At 35.7% G+C, this 18,331-nt stretch overlaps 1 protein-coding gene across 3 annotated transcripts; it reads right to left on the reverse strand.

Moving 5' to 3' along the window:
* Positions 1-83: 83 nt before the first annotated feature.
* Positions 84-14,138, reverse strand: LOC136856572 (lysosomal acid glucosylceramidase-like). 3 transcript variants are annotated; one of them, XM_067134439.1, is made up of 13 exons: positions 13,915-14,138; positions 11,059-11,250; positions 9,697-9,832; positions 8,222-8,384; positions 6,869-7,029; positions 6,072-6,195; positions 4,915-5,028; positions 4,201-4,345; positions 3,101-3,180; positions 2,646-2,756; positions 1,553-1,737; positions 1,329-1,438; positions 84-1,167 (listed from the first exon to the last, which is right to left on the reverse strand). In XM_067134439.1, the coding sequence occupies exons 1-12, from the start codon at positions 13,988-13,990 to the stop codon at positions 1,336-1,338; spliced, it is 1,590 nt and encodes a 529-aa protein (XP_066990540.1). In that variant the 5' UTR covers positions 13,991-14,138; the 3' UTR covers positions 84-1,167; positions 1,329-1,335. The 3 variants fall into 3 exon arrangements, with proteins under 3 accessions (XP_066990540.1, XP_066990541.1, XP_066990539.1); XM_067134440.1 differs by lacking the exon at positions 13,915-14,138 and adding an exon at positions 13,137-13,419 and having other exon boundaries at positions 84-1,153; XM_067134438.1 differs by lacking the exon at positions 13,915-14,138 and adding an exon at positions 13,137-13,418.
* Positions 14,139-18,331: the final 4,193 nt, after the last annotated feature.

The following is an 18,331-nucleotide window of genomic DNA, read 5'->3' on the forward strand; positions in this document are numbered from 1 at the left end:
AACATGTAGGACATAAACACAATATTAGGCTTATATATATTAAATGTACCTCCTGTATGTTATGGTCAAGTAAAACAAAGAGGAATGATTATGATCTGTTTATTAAAAATACCAAATTGTTCTGCCACTTTAAATACCAGTGGATAATACTTTATATTGTCCCTAGTTTGAGGAACTAGCGTAGCCATTTTTTCCTCATTCTGAGAAAATAGGGTTCAAAGATTTTGATATCATTCAGAGCTTCTAATTAGCTCATCTTTTGCATAAATTTTGTTGGAGAATCTGACAACGAAGACAGCTGAAATTTTGACATTTTATAGAGTATCAAAAACTGAGACACTCTGACTGGAAAACTCAAAAACTTAAAAAAAATGGGATATGCCAGTTTGTCAGAGCAGGGACAACATAACCCTTTACTTTTAAATGCAGTAGCAAAAAACTAAAGAATGTATATATCTTAACAACAATAACAGTTTTTAAATACAATGTCTGTCAATAACGTATCACATGTATAAGGAACAACATCTGTACTTTACAAGCAGTACATCAGAAAACGACTGGTTTTCTCACAACGACATGACAACACAAACAGAATATGCTAATAGGTTTATCACTGGTTATAACTGATAATGCTATTAACAATATAGTATTACATAACTTAAGAACAAATAAACAAAGCAATGCACTCTACTGCATGAATTATCATCATACAGGTATGCAAAGTTGCTGTAACAGCACCACAGAAATAGCAATTGTGACTGTGTGATGGAACGTCTTAAGCTAATCCCCTAGCCATTGGAAAACCGTGTGTTTCTCCCGTTGAAAGTGAAATTGTGAATCACCTGGCTTGGTGCGTCAGAAGGCACATCATGCATAAAAATGAAGAAAAAACTGGTCTGCCTAAAACTGATATACTCATTTCTTTATCTGACTGTGCATAATGAAAGGAATCTTATAATAAAAGGAATCTTCTTTGCGCATTAACAGAAAACTTACATAGTCAAATGGTAACACGTCTCACTCGATGATTATGGCAAGTTCTTACAGTGGCCACTCAGGTCATGCAAGACTTGTCTCTGCTGGTTTTTCAAAGTCCAGAAGTTTACTTTAGGCCTCTTATTACCTTTAGCGTCTCCCCACACTGAAGGGCTACCTTTGGAAAATGACCTGTGGTGAAGTGATCCTGAATTATTTTGAATGTGTACCTAGAACATTATTGTTATAAATACAGTATTATAAAAGGTACTGTCCTTGCAATGAGATATACATTTACATTACAGTTTATCACATACAGGTATAAATTCTTTGGTTAATTATTGTATACTTACTGATCGCTCAATGCTTCCACGTTACAGTGGTTATGGAAAATGCCTCCAATGTCAAATCCAGCACTCCAACTTTCTCCTCCTGCAGCTGAATCTTGATCTTTTCATGAGACCTGTTACAGCAAAACAAGAGATTCTATAATGCACAGTGATTAAAAGCATGCCCTAAATAAGCCTTAAAAATTTTCGTGAACCTCTAAGTGACAGAATTACAAGATGATACTCACTTGTTCAGCAGTATCAGTGACGTTGCGTTGTCCGGACGAACGAAACCAACATATGAAAGCCCTATTGTTGAGTTGTCGAAGGCTAATGAAGAGTTTATTTCCACTCTCTGGCTGCCTTCTGGTAATGCTTTTGTAAAGTGAGCAAGGGCGTAGTACATGGGCTGCTTGTAGAATTCTCCGTCTTTCTGTTAAAATATAATTAGTTTTAAAACATTATTGGAAAACAAGTTTTGTATCCTTTCTCTTTTGCTATCCCACAAGTCAGTATGTGTTATTTCCTAGAGATACTGAATAGGCACTGTTCCAAGCTTAATGATAAACATGTTTTTACTAAGCAAAATGCAAAATGGTACACAGTACTGACTTCAAGGCCATCTGAGATGAAAAGACACCAATCATATGAGAGATCATTTGAATGCATGTATTTACTACAAAACGACATAAGCAGAAAAATAAGCACATGTAAATGGCAGAGCAGGGAACCCCAACTCATGCCTTCACTTTCCCACCTAAGCAGATACTGTATTCAGCCTCCAGTTGGTCAGCCTACAACTGGGGATGTTGGCATACGTAAATATAAGAAGTTTGTAATTATTACGGATACAAACTTTAGTAAAATGAACGTGAATTAACCCATTAAGATATGTACAGTGCCTCTATCTTCTCTTACAAGTACAGACACCACCCTACTTACGAACATTCAACTTACAAACATTCAGAGATACGAACAAATGGGATCGTATATTAAAATTGTGTTCAGTTCAAATTTTATGTATCATTCATATTAATCACGTACTCTATAAAATACATTACTGAATGTACAGTGTATTGTTTTAGGATGAAAAAATGTACAGTACTGTATTGCCATTATATCATACTGTACTTAAATAGTAACCACCTTACGAACAATTCAACTTACGAACGACCATCCAGAACGTAACTCGTTCGTAAGTAGGGTGGTGTCTATTCCAAATGAGGTGTCAAAATAAATCCCTTACAAACAATACATGATCAATGGGAAATGTGTTACCAATCTGATGACTTGAGAAACCATATTGCTATAATTTCTTTCAATTACAGATCTTATACTTACAGCATTAACTATAATGGGAGAATCGACAAAATTTTTGGCCCAGTTAGGCCCTCCCTTCATATCCAGTGCCAAATTCCAATCAGTCCAACCAGACACCCAGTGCTGTAGATTCTGTAAAGGGTGGAAAGAAAAATTAAACTGCAGAAATAATCTTCAAGTTCCACATGAATGTTAATCCTATCTTTAATATTTTCTTATATCAAGACAAAATTTTACTTAATGTAAAAATCCAAAAATTACTATGTGAGTTGTGAGAAAAACGAAAAAGTTCTGGACTCAAATCAATGAAAAATTCCAGCAGTTCAAGAGCCACATAACATAACAAGAATTCTTCTGAAGGGTTAATTTTCATATCTCGAAGAACAGCAGTAATATCTTGTACGGGTAAGAACAGAATTCATGGTGAATAGGCATCACCTATTCCATATGTTGAAACACATACCGATTCTTCGTACCTCAATAATATCTGCAGCATAATTCTGAGCTCGAACCCAGGATCCCAGCACAACCTTCAGTGGCTGCCACGGCCACTGTCCTTTTACGTACGAAGAAAAGAATCGTCAATGAAAAATTCAATCTTTTGCTATTATCAAATCCTGTTTTAGTTAAAATCAGATTTAAATGTGGAATTATTATTTTAATAAATAAATAAAAACTGTAAATAAATTAATAAAATAAAAGGAGAATAGCATTAGTAATACTTTGCATCTTCACTTGAACTTTTGAGGCTCTAATTGCAAGACATCCTCAGGGAGACTGTTAGTTGGATTCTAAGATTTAGGCCAAAGGCCAAGCACTAAGACCCATGAGGTCATTCAGCGATGAAAGGAAAATTAGCAGTAAAGGAAGTCTGAAAGGTGTAACAGGAGGAAAACCTCATAGTTGCAATATGAATCAATTGTTAGGAGAGGATGGAAAATGAAAATACAAACCTATCTCAACTTTCACTTAATGAACAAACACTCAATTGGGCACCAATGATACTTGGCTTATATAGGTGTTAACAGTTTTTAAAATTTACTCAATACTAGTTTTTACTTTCTCCTCCAATGCTTACTGTTAAGAATTCCTAATCATATATGACTATGCCATTTGCTTTTATCCTCGTATGGGGGGGTAGTGGTGTCAGTGCACCTCGTGAGATGCACTGTAGGCATTACTTAAGGTTCTTTGTAGTGTCCCTTCCTTAGGCCTCTAGCTGCAACCCCTTTCATTTCTTTTACTGTATCTTTCTTCCATCTTACTTTCCACCCTCTCCTAAAATTTGTTTCATGTGCAACTGCTCTGAGGTTATCCTCTGTTTCACTTTTAAAAACTTTTTCCTGTCAATTTCCCCTTTCAGTACTGAATGACCTTATAGGTCCAAGTGCTTGGCTGTTGGCCTAAATTTTACATTCCAGTCCAGTCTAGCAAGAGGAATCTCTCTTTCAGTTATCCACTTTTACTAATTTACAAAAATATTCATAATCAGTCTGCATGCATCAAGTCAAGACAAAGAGTTTTGTACATATACAATAAAAAGAAAATACTGCAAATGTACACATTCCTTCCTTACCTGTACACGCTTCAGTGTATAGCAAAAACAAATCTGGATAACTCTTATGAGTATAATCTAGAACATTAGCTGGGGTAACAAAGTCGAGATACCAGTGAATAGCCACCCCTGATACATAGGTAGCTGCCTGTTTATTTGACATCACCTGAAATGTAGGTAATTTTCCGTTAACAACGTAAAAAAGATAATGAAATGTAAATACTACAACAAATATCTATGGGTAACAACACGTAAGATTATGAAATTCAAATTCTACTGTAAACACAAGTAGTTAAGTTTTATTTCTTTCAAACGTACTTGACTCGAATATGGTCATGACTGGTGAACAAACATTAAAATATTTAAGATGACACAAACTGCTCCTTTCCCAACAAAAATGCTTTTAGAATAACTGTTGTGGCTAATTTATCATTTGCTAGATTGAAAAATGTAAACTAAATGTTATTTTACAGATACCCTTTATCCCACACCCAAAAAATCTTTTTAAGAAAGGCTGTTGTAAATAATTCATCATTTGCTACATCGGAAAAAAAGATTCTAAATATTATTTTATCGATAACTTTTCATTTGCTATCAGCATAAATATTTCTTTAAAGATAACTTATCATTTGTTCTACGGACATACATAATTCTAGAAATGTTCAGTTTAAGATAACCTTAACAAGACGGAAACAAAACTGAAAACACCATTAAACGAACACAAAGGGTTCTTACATCCTTAACCCAACCTGTTAACAAAAACCTGTTGTCATCCAAAATCATAATCTTAAGAGTACCGTAGCTGCTGTTGTGAAGAGCTGGACCAAGATGTTCGCCAATCCACGCTGCCTATAATGGATGAGAAAATTCATCATAAAACAATAACAAGTAAACAGAGAGTTTAAAAGAATTGATAATTACAGGTATGCACTACTCTCTACAACATTTACCTTCATGTGAGGATATGTGAATATATTTATTCAATTTAATATCTGTATTGCTTCATAGAAATCTATCACAATGTTGTCTTTAGAGTAATCTAATGGATCATCATTCAGTTTTCTAAATTCCTTTATGAAAATCATCCATATCAATAGAGTACCTCATTATTAAAAAGCATGCTTTGAAGAAACAAATTATTACTGTATACTGTATATAATCCTTGTCTTTATTCAATTGATTATTTCTATAACATCTCATTGACCCTATCCGTAACGTTGTCCTTATAATAATGTAGAGTATTAACATTCAATTTTCTCACTCCTTTAAGAAAATCCTCCATATCAATACAGTATTACATATAAATACACCACAATTGGTCAACCTAGTTCTTTTAAAGCATATCATTACTCCAACTTCATCTTCTAAAGTGACAGCCTTACAGGCCTTCCTATTTGTACTAGATACTTTTTTGACATTTTACTTTTGCTAATGTTTTGAACAGAATCACATATAGAATTCAGGCCAATAGAGAGCTGGGAACTTTGAGGTTATTCAGCGCTGAAACGGAAAATGAGAGTATTGTAAACAGATCTGAAAGGTGTAACAAGACGAAAACCTCACAGTTGCACTATGAATCAATTGTTAGGAGAGGGTAGAAAGTAAGATGGAAGAAAGAGAATATGAATGGAGGCACAGTAAAAGGAACGAGAGGGGTTGCAGCTAGGGGTCCACAAAGAACCGCAAGGGGTGCACTGACGGCATTTTCCCCCCTACAGGGACTAATGCTAGGAAGAAAAGAACATCTTTCTTGTCACATGAGAGCTGGCAGTAGTGAATGTGATCTCCTATGATTAGGAGTAATCATTTTTCTTCATGTAAGCAGCCTGAATATAAAGGAAGTCTGTTCACTCCTGTAAAATCTGAACACTTGAAAGAACACAGAAACTTACTTGTTCCTCAGCAGTCCAACCAATGGAGTTGAAACTGAAATCCTTCACCAGCCCATCAGTAGGTTCATTTTGAGTGGTGAGGCCCCAAAAACTGATGTTATGCGATTCATAGCTCTTTAAAAATCTGTAAGAATCACGAATCAATTAGCATCATGATATGCTAAAGAAGGCAAAAATCACAAATATTAAAAAACTAGGTGATACTAGCTAAAAAATTTTTCATTTATAGTATTAAAAGTTTGCAATACACCCATTGCTTTGGTAATTAACGTCGAACATTTTGGAATTTTACAGCATACTGTGGAAAACTCCAGTTAAAATTATCAATGCATAAAATATATTTGTACTCCAATATCATCCTATCAGTAAATGTGCCTCGCTGTCGAACTTCTCAGTTCCAAAGGTCCTTTATTCCTCATACCATTGGACTGTGGAACAGCCTTCCTGCTGAGGATGTCGTGCAATTGGAACTTCAAAAGTTCAAGCGAAGGTGCAATGCGTTCCTACCCTAAAACTATTCTCGTTCTGTTTCAATACATTTTTATCTGTTTGTTAATTTACTAATTTTTTTTTAATAAGTGAGTGGGATCTCTTCTTTCTGTATTTTCCTTTATCTCCTCTTACTTCTTCCTAATGAACACCATAATATTCTTTGGAAGCTTGAATTCCAAGTCAATAGCCCCTATGGTGGGATTGTTCCCTATGAATAGGGTTCATCTTCTGAATAATAATAATAATAATAAAGGAAATCACACTAAAAATGGTCCATTTGAGCACAGTACTGTTATGGTACTTACAAAACATGGTACTGAGCCCAAGAAGAGTAAAACTGGGGGAGCAATTTTCCTTTTCCGTAAATCTTTCCATTAGTTTTCATCCAGCCTGGAGCACCCCAGGCTGAAGCAAATAACTTGACTGGATTTCCAGACATCTTTAAGGCACGCTTCACAAGCGGGATCTGAAATTCAAAAGTTTGCACTGAACCTCTTTGCTTACACAGTTATATGTATTACATAAAAGCAGGTCCTCATTTATACTGTATGGTATCTAGCAGAGATTGTTATTGCTTAAAAGTTACAGGCTTTCCAGGACTCGCTGTCCTCAACGTCTGGTAGCCGTAGAATTCTACGGCTTTCCAGCTAGTCCTGGAAATGGAATTTTTCCATATCTCCGCTAGATATCATCCAGTTTAAGTGAGGTCCTGTTATTAATTGTCTTAATGCACAGAGCAACTGTGTAAGTGATAACATTTATATGTACATATGCTTGATACTACATCTGAATATACAGCACTATAAATGCATGTGTTTCAAGTCCTCACAACTCACTAATCCACTTCATTTTGGTGTAACAAATTTCTGTTAGTTAGTCAGTTTAAGGAACAAATATATAATAGAATAAAATATAGAATTTAGGCCAAAGGCCAAGCATTGTGACCTATGAGGTCATTCAGCACAGAAACTGAAACTGACAGTGAAATGTTTGAAAGGTGTTAACAGGAGGAATACCTCGCAGTTGCACTGTGAATCAATTGTTAGGAGAAGGTGGAAAGTAAGCTGGAAGAAAGAGATTATGAACAGAGGTACAGTAAAATGAATGAAAGGGGTTGCAGGTAGGGGCCGAATGGACGCTGCAAAGGACCCGAAGTAAAGCCTACAGCGGTGCACTGACGCTACTACTCCCCTAGAGGGGAGAAGGACAATAGTGAAAATGGGAGTGAAAAGGGGTTGGGGAGTCACTGGTATTGTTTGGGTATGGTTCCTAAGACTGTAGGCCTACCATACTTAACAGGATAAGTAAATTATGCTTGCTATGCATATGTAGATATCTAACAATTACAGCATTAAACAATAATACTCTAGGACATATACACACCACTTCCCTTCCAAATCAACCAAAGAAGAAGGATAAGAAGTTGTCTCTGCATAATTAAGCCCCAGTGATTTTTAACTGTAATTACCAGATACATTCACAGCACTTCTCACTTTCTTGATTACCCTCTCATTTATAAGCCAAGGACAAACGTTCAACCTAAAAATGCCCAATCTGGAAGCTCTTGATCCACACAGTAATTTCAAAAGTTGTCCATGGTAATTTCGCCATTATTTTACTACTGATACTAACTGTGAAGCACTTTTTCCCATACAAACCTTGTAATTCAGATCTTCTGGGGTAAGAGAGAATTTAGAAAGGAGGGGATCCACGTCACCTAGCTTCAGATCATCGTACGTGTATGGACGGGTGCTAAAATCCGTCCCACCAACAGGAATGCGACCTAACGAGTACTCCAGCCCATTAGGCGAATAGTACGCCCTGAAAAACACAAAAATTACTTAAAAAGTCTTGACACAATTTTGCATTCAATTATAAAAAGTCCAATATTTTATAAATACAGCAACCAGGTTCCAAATGAATTGAGACATTTCAGTCAAAATAGTGGAAGACATCTTGATTCCTTAAAGTACAGAAAATTAAAACTGAATACCATAGATATTTGATGTAATCAAATTTTATAAACTGATATGTTTCTGTAGCATAAAGCAAGTTTTTTTTATAAATTAGTTGACCAAATTAAGTTCATCATCTCAGTGTAAATATAACTGATGGTTTAGTGATGAAGAAACTATGTTTTGACAATAAATTATTATTATTATTATTATTATTATTATCATTACTCAGAAGATGAACCCTATTCATGCAGAACAAGCCCACAGGGGCCACTGACTTGAAATTCAAGCTTCCAAAGAATATGGTGCTCATTAGGAAGTAGAACAGAAAAGATCCCACTTATCAAAAGAAAAAACAAATTAATAAACTAATAAATAGATAAAAATGTATTAAAATGCATCTTCTCCCCTCTGATGGACATAAGGGCACAAACAGAATGAGGTTGTGTGCTAGGTCATTCTTAGTATTCCTGTTAGTGGGTGGGGCTAGAGACCTACACTAAACAATCGAAGTGCTCCCGTGACTTAATTACTTGGTAAGTTACTTATGTGAAATGCACAGTTATATATCAAAATTGAAAACTGAAGCAACGGATATTACTATACAGAGTAATGTGAATTAAGAAGATACTTTTTTATATATTTTGTGAATTAACTAGAAACATAGAATACCACGGATACTGTGTTCTTGGTCTCTTTGGTGTTCTGGTCCCCTTTGTTACCACAACAAGCTTCTTTTTTTTGCAATAGTTTATAATTAAACATCAGAACATTCAACAGTGGCAGTAACTGCTAAGGGGGGGAATGTATGGTCGTACTGAGAGACTAGGCTCTACCACTGACAAAATTGGGGAGCCTTACAAGATCATACGTTAAAATTACTAAAGCAACTGAATGCAATTTTTCATGAGCCCCTTCATCGCATAAATCAAAAGGGTTGCTCTGAAGATGAAATCAATCTACCATTACCTTAAAAAGAACATTTTTCTCACAGAAGAATCTATGAACTGTACTTGTTTAAAGTTGATCAACTTTCTAGTGCTAGGAAGAAAGCATTTGGTATTGTTGTTTGTGTTCATCATTCAAAGTACTGCACAGAGATAAAAATAAAGAATGAATCGGTTCAACATTAGTAAAAGGCAGCATTAATTTCAACTGAATATACAAATGATCCATACCTTAAAATCATTTCCTGCAGGGGCTCTGGCACACTCTGGATGTTCAGACCTGACGCATCTGTAAATGCTCCCCCAAAGCCAATAATCTTCTGGTAAAGTTTTACGTCATCTCGGTCTATTTTCAAAATTTCCACAGCTGCAACAAAATTTGCAATTTAATATCTTGGCTAATATAGCAGCATTAATCAAAAATACTGCTGGGAAAAGTTAACAAATAAAAATCATACCAATAATCAGATCCTACTGGCATTTCTGAACACTTTTATAACTACAGGCGTTGACTAAATGTGATACCCTGAAAAATTTTTATAGAAAATATCTAGTGAACTCATTTCTTGGATAAAGAGAACCTAAATTATGATATAAGTAGACTTTTAAATTATAAAAGGATAGAAACTTTGATGGTTGCTAACATTTCAATGTTTGATTTTAAAAGCCTTTTAACATGCCATCAAATCTAGTTGCACATGTGTCTTCTCGGAAGAAGCAGTTGGTAATTGGTAATGACTAGCTTTTCTTTTAAAGTCACATCTAAACTACAGAGGTGGGAAGAAAAGGTAATAGAGAAAAGGGTTTTTGTGTGTTAGGAAAACAATTCCATGTGTACTCCTGTACAAGACATACAGTAGAAGTTTAAGTCTTTGTGTTCTGTATTACACTGCAAATGATGACCTCATCGAAAGACTCTTAATGATTCTGCTGAAGGTTGGGGAGCTTGATGCCCAAAGTTAAATCATTATTATCATTGGTACAGAGTCTGGGGTGCTGCAAATAACACCTACAGTTACTAAAAGTCCACTTATACTTTGACACGAGATATTCCCTTTAAATGGTTCTCTCTACTCTTGTACATTGTGTCCTTGCTACCTGAATTCCCTCTGCTCTAAGTCTTTTTTCACACTTTTCTCCATAATTTTCTTTGCCTTCCAGCTAGTCTTTATCCTGTTACTTCTATATCAACTACTTTCTAAGGTAGTTCAACCAAACTGCTTAGTTAAATTTCATAAGTTTTGAAGAGGATGTGAAAACTTGTAGTTTACTGAAATTCAAGGAATTTAGGACAACAGGAAAAGAATTCTACTACATCTCTTTAGCTTCTTAAAGAAGAGTTAAGTATAATTATAACTAAGCTTGTGTTTTGACAAATAAATGGCTATTAAAGCATATACTTTAACATATTTATCCAAATCAAATATGACTCCATCAACTCAGGGATGAGTTCCAGCTAAAAATACTACTTATCGTATCAAGTGTCAAGTCTATTTTGATCAAACAAGGCAATGTATTATTTATACTAATTAAGCATAAATGCATGATGTGACAAAAACAAAAAGACACAACTGTCAAATCATCATCACTTACGACTGACTACATCGTTCCCATGTTCCTGAAACTCTTGAATCTTGACATCCCACCGGACACCATCTTTGTTTGAGGAAATTACTTGAGCTTTACCAACCTCCGGTGGCTGCACAGCAAGGAGATCATCACAGTATTTTTCATTGCATACACAAACCGTACTTCCATGACCATAATCACGACTTTTGCAAGCTCCTGCAAAAAAAGTGTTACATATTTTACTAAAAATAAATAATATTTTCACACGGAAACCCATTGCATTATGTTAGCCTAACCTGCAGTAGCAGCATTCTCAAGAAATGTCCCTTTAGGTGTGATGTAAGTTTTCTACTGAATGGGGAGAAGGAACAAGGGAAATAAAATGTTACCAAGACATGTAAGCAAGTAAATATTGTTTATGATTTGGGGCTTCCTAAATCAGATTACATGGGGGGAGAAGGTTCAGAGGGGCTTTGCTTACCAAACAGGTACAGCAGCACCAAACACCCTAAGTTAGGTCAAGTTAAGGAAGGGTATTTGTATACTGTGGTGCATTACCGTCATTAGGTTACGTTAAGAAGGGTATTAGTGTACTGCATTACAGTACTGTCATTCCATATGGTCATGGAATATATTTTTATCTTATCCTACCTAGCATACGTCTTTCTATCATGTGAAAATCTTAGGAAATTTCTAATAAGAGCCACAGAGTCATTTGGTCTTTGTTGATATTCTGAGTCATTTGGACTCCTTTTCATCTGTACTTGATATTCTGATACCATTGCAATGTTGCCCATGCACGGTGTTAAATAATTTGTTCTAGATGTTTTCCAATAGCCTGACTTCCTGGCATCATGATGTCTATTTCTGACAGAAATGAACATAAAATTTATTCAAGCAATCACAAATGTAAAAAATGTCAAAACAATTATATTATTATTTGTAATTGATTATTATGGGGTGAGTGTAGAACGAAAAGGAACAGGTTCTGGTGACAAAAGCAAACCTAACCTTTCCTTGGACCCCCAAGTAACACTAAACATCGGAAACAATGGACTAAGCTTCCATTCAGAGGTAGGGTTAGAGCCTGATCCCATCGTTCTGAAAACTACCCAAAGTCCTGTACAGAAAAGGACATTGAAAGGTAGAGAATAACACATAAAGGAAAAATGAAGAAAAACAGATACAATAAAAACAAACATATAAGAGAAATAACAAAGTAAAATCATTCTCATCATTAACAAATAAACTTGGAGTCATTATGATGTCGGATTCATGGCCTATATCAGCCTGCCCCATCAGTTGCACCAAGTTCTAACTTATCAAGCTCCATCTTTTCAATAAAGGATTAGGAAGACCATTACACAATTTGACCACATAAGAAACAGGCCCAAAACTTATAGAAAACTGACTGGTATTGAAAATAGAAGAAGGAATGGCCAGACGTGGCTTTGGGTAAAACTGAAGATTACTACCGCATGCCTATGGTTCAGTAACTACCAGCATACTGCAAATATTTGCACAGTGTTTGGTATCTTCCCCTTGGGAATGAACGTAAAGACATAAACAAAAGACTGCAAATATCATAAACAAAAGGTATATAAAAACAAAACAAGAATAAAGGCAGCAAATAGGTTATAACAGTCGCCATCTGGCAGAAACCAGGCCGTGGTACTGCCCTAGTCGTCAGTGCAAAATGGGCACTGTGTTTAGTACCCAACCCTTGGGAATGAACGTAAAACATAAACAAAAGACTGTAAATATCATAAACATAAATAAAAGCCATAAACATAAGAAAAAAGTCGGTAAATATTGCGGTCGCCATGGTAGTGGCTTAAGTCTCCAGTTTTACCTTCAGACCTTCATAAAATGGTTTGTGACCTTTATTAAGCTGTATTTATTTTTAAAAAATACATTTAATCTTGACTGTTATCTTGACTACCATTATCTTCAACTAGCTTAAGAGAAGTATTTTGCCCCGTCATTGCCTCTGAGGTAAACAAGATAGCAGTAATAACAGCGGATTTTACTCAGGCCGAAGCCATAGCGTTCTAATTTATAACAAATAAAGTCGAACTGACGAATATATTTAAAATTCTCACCTCCTGTGTCGTAACTTTGCACCCAAGATAACTCAAAACTAAACACACACAAGGTCACGGTGAAATGACACTTCATGTTTTGAAAATGTAAACAAAAACATCTACAGATCACCAATAAGACCTAGAAGCGTTTGTCATGTGATTTTTGGTCATCGGCTGAAATCGCACTGACAAGATATTCTAATTTCTAGTTGACTTTAATCTTAACAGACATCAAAATATAAAAAAAATATCCTTCAACTATGACGCTTTATTTAACCACGTAAAAGGAAATGAACGAAATGCAGTCGACAGGAACAGCGCTGCTTTGGAAAGAAGAAGAAAACTCAACGCGAGCAAAACGGTACATCTTTCAATTTTCGGGTTTATGGTTGCTGATAATGATTAAAATAAACATTTTGAAGTTCTATAAAGTAAATTAAAACTAAATACGATTAAACTTGGAAACAACAAGGGAATAAAACTTTGCGCCTCACGTAAATAGTATAGTGTGCCCGCAACTGTGTTTGTGGAGTGAACGCTTAGGAACCAGGCACCAGGGAACGATAAATAAAGTATATTAAAGTAAAGCTAAAGACATTTAAAATTGTAAAAAGCAAGGGAATCCAGTGTCAGTTCAAATAATGTAATAACAGTATGAAAGAGAAAAGCTATAAAGTAAAATTGTATAAAATTAAAAAGCTCTGCACCTCACAAGAATAGTGGCCGTAACCGTGTTTGTAGAGTGATCAGGAACAGGAACCATAGCTCTCTATACCGCTATATTTAAAGTTCTTACCTTCTGTGTCGTAACTGTACACCAAAAATAATTCCAAACTAAAAACACAAAACGTCACTGTAAAAAGACACTTCATGTTTTGAAACTGTCAATAAAACTGTCTAGTGATCACAAACAAGAAGTTGATGCGCGTAATATTTGAAGATCTTGAGCGTATGTCGGCTGAAATCGCACTGACAGGACGTTGCGTGCGATATGCAGCCTTTTTCTAATTGACTTTAATTCTAACAGAGATAAAAAAAAACTTCTTCAACGATGATTACTCTTTGTTTAACCTCGTTAAAGAAAATGAACGAAATTCAGCTGACAGGAACAGCGCTGTTTTAGAAAGAAGAAGAAAACCAAACGAGGACGAAACGGTATGTTCCCTGGCGACAAAATATGTATGCATACCAATGTAAGTTATGAGGATGTATAAACAACATTACTGACTCACAGACAGGAACTTGGCGATGCATTAAAACAGAATTGTTATAAATAGACCTACAGGAGGAACTGTCAGCTGCTTTCTTTTTGTAATCATTGAAGTATCTGAACTATAATAGCCGAAGATGAAATGTTTGGAAAATTCACATAAAATAAAACATTTAAAATGAAGCTGATACCATAACTGGAGAAAGGAACGAAATAACATCCAAAATTAGAAAATCACATCACGATATTTGATGCGCCGTTGCATAGGGAAAGCCACAACCCGGAACCTGAACACGTCATAACCGATAGTTAGACTCTAAGGAACCAGTAATTTTTACAAAATGTAACGAATTTATACAAATTGGGACAAAATAACACTAAATACCTTGACATGTCCAGTCTTTAGTGGTCTGAGAGACCACTAAAGAAAGGATGATTCATAAAAATGTGAGCGAGGGGTAATGGAAGTGAATGACTCAGGATATTTCTTTATTGTCTTACCTCTCTCCTTCGTCGAGGGAGAAAGGACTCTCTCTCTCTCTCTCTCTCTCTCTCTCTCTCTCACACACACACACACACACACACACACACACAACGCACAATCCATTGCAAGCGTTTGATGATAAAACCTATTTGAAATTTAAGAAAGATAAATGCTTTGTCAAGGGAGTTAAAATCTTTGTTGGAGTAATGATATTAACTAAAACGTGCCGATAAAAAGAAAGAAGTCACGTGCCATTTCGTGCGCTTAAATGTCGAATTACTCACAGGCTCACAGCCCTAGAACCATACTATGTTAGTCTGCTGACAAAGAAAGTTCACTGGTTCCTTCATTTAACACGAGGGATTTTATCATGAGCAAATCAAGTACCTTGCGTCGCTTTCAGATACGGCCTAATTTAGGTAATGGAAAGGGGAATCATGCTTCATTGTGGTTATTGAATGAATAACACAATATGCGGTTTAGACCAGATACAATGTTTCGTTTAGACCACGTAAAACATTCTATGTTGATTACATCAAACGTTCCTTGTTGATCACATAGAATATTCCGTTCAGTTAAAAGTCTAATGTTTCGTTTCGTGGTCTTTTAAGGACTACAATGAACCTAAAAAGTAAGGATTTTACATACACTGCAACTCTTTCATCTACTTATCACCCTTCCCAAGCCAAGCCCAGGCGAGCCCTTTAAATCAAACAACGACGCACTTCGAACATCATCCCATGACTCATGAGTGGTGGTTCTCTTACTAGTCTTACTGGAAGTATTGATTCATTCATCAGAGACTTGCCTCGCCATGAAATATTTACCGTTTTCAATATTTATTTTCTCTCATGGCTGTATATTATTCCAGTGTTACAAAACCGACGTTGGTCGTAGTAGTAGTAGTACAAGGTCATGTGACAGCGAGATACAAATCGGAGAAAGTGGAATAAATATTCCACCAAAGGCAGGCGTGAGATACATCATCAAACCAGTCACGCTAATTAGTCACAGGCTGTAACTGTTTTCCAGTAATTATTTGGCCATGCTCTTTCACCCTTTCTTTTTTTTTTTCTTTGAATAATTAAGCAGATGGACTAAATGCCATCAACTCACATGTACGACTGTCGAACGATAGCAATGCAAAATAAATGTGGGCCGTGTGGCAGACAACCGCCACCTGGAAGGAAGGAACGGAACAAGGCTGATGAATTACGCAGAAAGGTCCTATTGATCAGCATTCCTTGTGTTTCCGAAAGCAGCCCAAGTATGGACTGACTAATCAAGACAGAGAGATTTTGACACACAAGGAAAGTAGAAAATGAGTCTGCCATCGATCACAAATTAGACCGATATCGTCAAAAAAAATTTCAGTTGTTTTTCATTTTATTCCATTGATACATAATGCGATGAGCATTAAACAACAAAAAGATTGAAAATGGAATATAGGGAAATATAACTCTCTAATAGCAGCGGGAAAAAGCGAGGATTAGCAATAAGTCAAGAACAAGCTTCATTTTAATATATGATATGAAAGACGAACCAGAACACCAAAGAAATCACGGTGGAAAATACGACGTATTTCAGTATTAAACCAGATACTCAAAAGAATATATTCAAAACGCAAAAAATAGGATATACGAACCTAACGTAGAGTTAGGCACTGAAACAGCAAATCTGTTGTCACTCTAAGGGGAGAGGTGGGGCACTCTTCTATGAAGCTGCAGTATATAAATAATACCTTAAATGGAAACTACATATAAGAAAAAGATGGGAAATGGCGGAAATAAAGTAATATCCAAAAGTAGATAATGAGATAATGATAAGTGTTATTCACCTTGCATTTGAATACATTTTATCTGTTTATTAATTTATATGTATATATATATATATATATATATATATATATATATATATATATATATATATATATATATATATATATATACACACACATGTCTGTGTGCATGTATGTATGTATGCGTCTACTCCCAAGCCGAGTGACTAACTAACTGTCAAACATTCTTAATATTAATTGGGGAAAAATTCTAGATTGTGTACACGTGTGGGAAGCAAACTAAAGGGCTAATGGTTGAGGCAGGCGTGCTTTCTCGAGTAAACAGTTCGTGTGAATATGAACGAGTGATTTTATAAATGAGATAAACCATTTTAGTTTTCCTGTAAAAGAAAAATGTTGCGCCAGCTTTGTCTGTCCATCCGCACTTTCCTGTCCGCCCTCAGATCTTAAAAACTACTGAGGCTAGAGGGCTGCAAATTGGCATGTTGATCATCCACCCTCCAATCATTAAACTTACTAAATTGCAGCCCTCTAGCCTCAGTAGTTTTTATTCTATTCAAGGTTAAAGTTAGCCATGATCGTGCTTCTGGCAACGATATACGATAGGCCACCACCGTCCCGTGGTTAAAGTTTCACGGGCCGCGGTTCGTACAGCATTATACCGAGACCACTGATTATACGCTGTAGCGGCGGTACGGAAAACTCGATTGCGCGGAAGAAACTTCGGCGCATTTTTTACTTGTTTGAATCATGTAGGTAGTTGATAAACAATGCTCAAGGTTACGCCACTGACGCTTGGTGTGTTTGATACAAGTATTGACTGTTGCATGTTCTCTGTCATGTTTCACGTTCATTGCATGTTCTGTGTTATTCAGAACTGTTATTCTGCGTGGTATCATAGCAACGGCTATTAGAAGCAAGTAGTTCTTTGTGAATTGTTTTGAAAATTTTGTACTTTGTTATTATTATTATTATTATTATTATTATTATTATTATTATTATTATTATTATTATTATTATTATTATTATTATTATTATTATACAGAAAAATGAAACCTATTCATATGGAACAAACCCACCAAAGTGGCCACTGACTTGAAATTCAAGCTTGCAAAGAATATTATGGTGTGCATGAGGAAGAAGTATAAGAGGAGATAATGGGAAATACAGAAAGAAGAGATCTCACTTAATAAAAAAGAAGAAGAAAACAAGTTAATAAATTAATAAATAGATAAAAAAATGTACTGAAATGCAGGGAGAATAGTATTAGGGTAGTAACGCATTGGCTCTGCGCTTGAATTTTTGAAGTTCCAATTGCACGACATCCCCAGGGAGACTGTCCCACAACACAGAACTGCGTTCGGTTCAGATTTCTTCATTCTGCTTGCCTTTCTCCTTCTGTTACCTTTTTGAGAAAAGGCCACTCATGGGTTGTACAGTTTACCAACTCATGGGCCAAGCCAATTTCAGCTCTGATATTGCATTCATAACTTAGGTACAGTCTCCAAAGAGGAGTGCTAGGCAAACATTCAATCAGCTGAAGGACTTTTTTTCATATGATGAAAACTCCGACTAGAATATGTTTTTGCTTCTGAGCAAAGAAAAAAATTCGTGCTTGAATTCAAGCAAATTGAAGATAGACTAGGGGGCTTTGTGTTGAACTAATGACTCACGCAAGCATGTGCGAAGTTGCTCGTTGTTTGGCACATATTTGAGGTCTA

This window comes from Macrobrachium rosenbergii, chromosome 36 (genome assembly GCF_040412425.1).
Source record: "Macrobrachium rosenbergii isolate ZJJX-2024 chromosome 36, ASM4041242v1, whole genome shotgun sequence".
Lineage (NCBI taxonomy): Eukaryota > Metazoa > Arthropoda > Malacostraca > Decapoda > Palaemonidae > Macrobrachium > Macrobrachium rosenbergii.

Coding starts and splice junctions, on each gene's coding strand:
- LOC136856572 (XM_067134439.1), bottom strand. CDS start 13,990: ATGAAGTGTCTTTTTACAGTGACGTTTTGTGTTTTTAGTTTGGAATTA. Junction 11,251..13,914: donor GTACAGTTACGACACAGAAG/GTAAGAACTTTA, acceptor CTTTTTTTGCAG/GAGCTTGCAAAAGTCGTGAT. Junction 1,738..2,645: donor CTCCCATTATAGTTAATGCT/GTAAGTATAAGA, acceptor ATATTTTAACAG/AAAGACGGAGAATTCTACAA.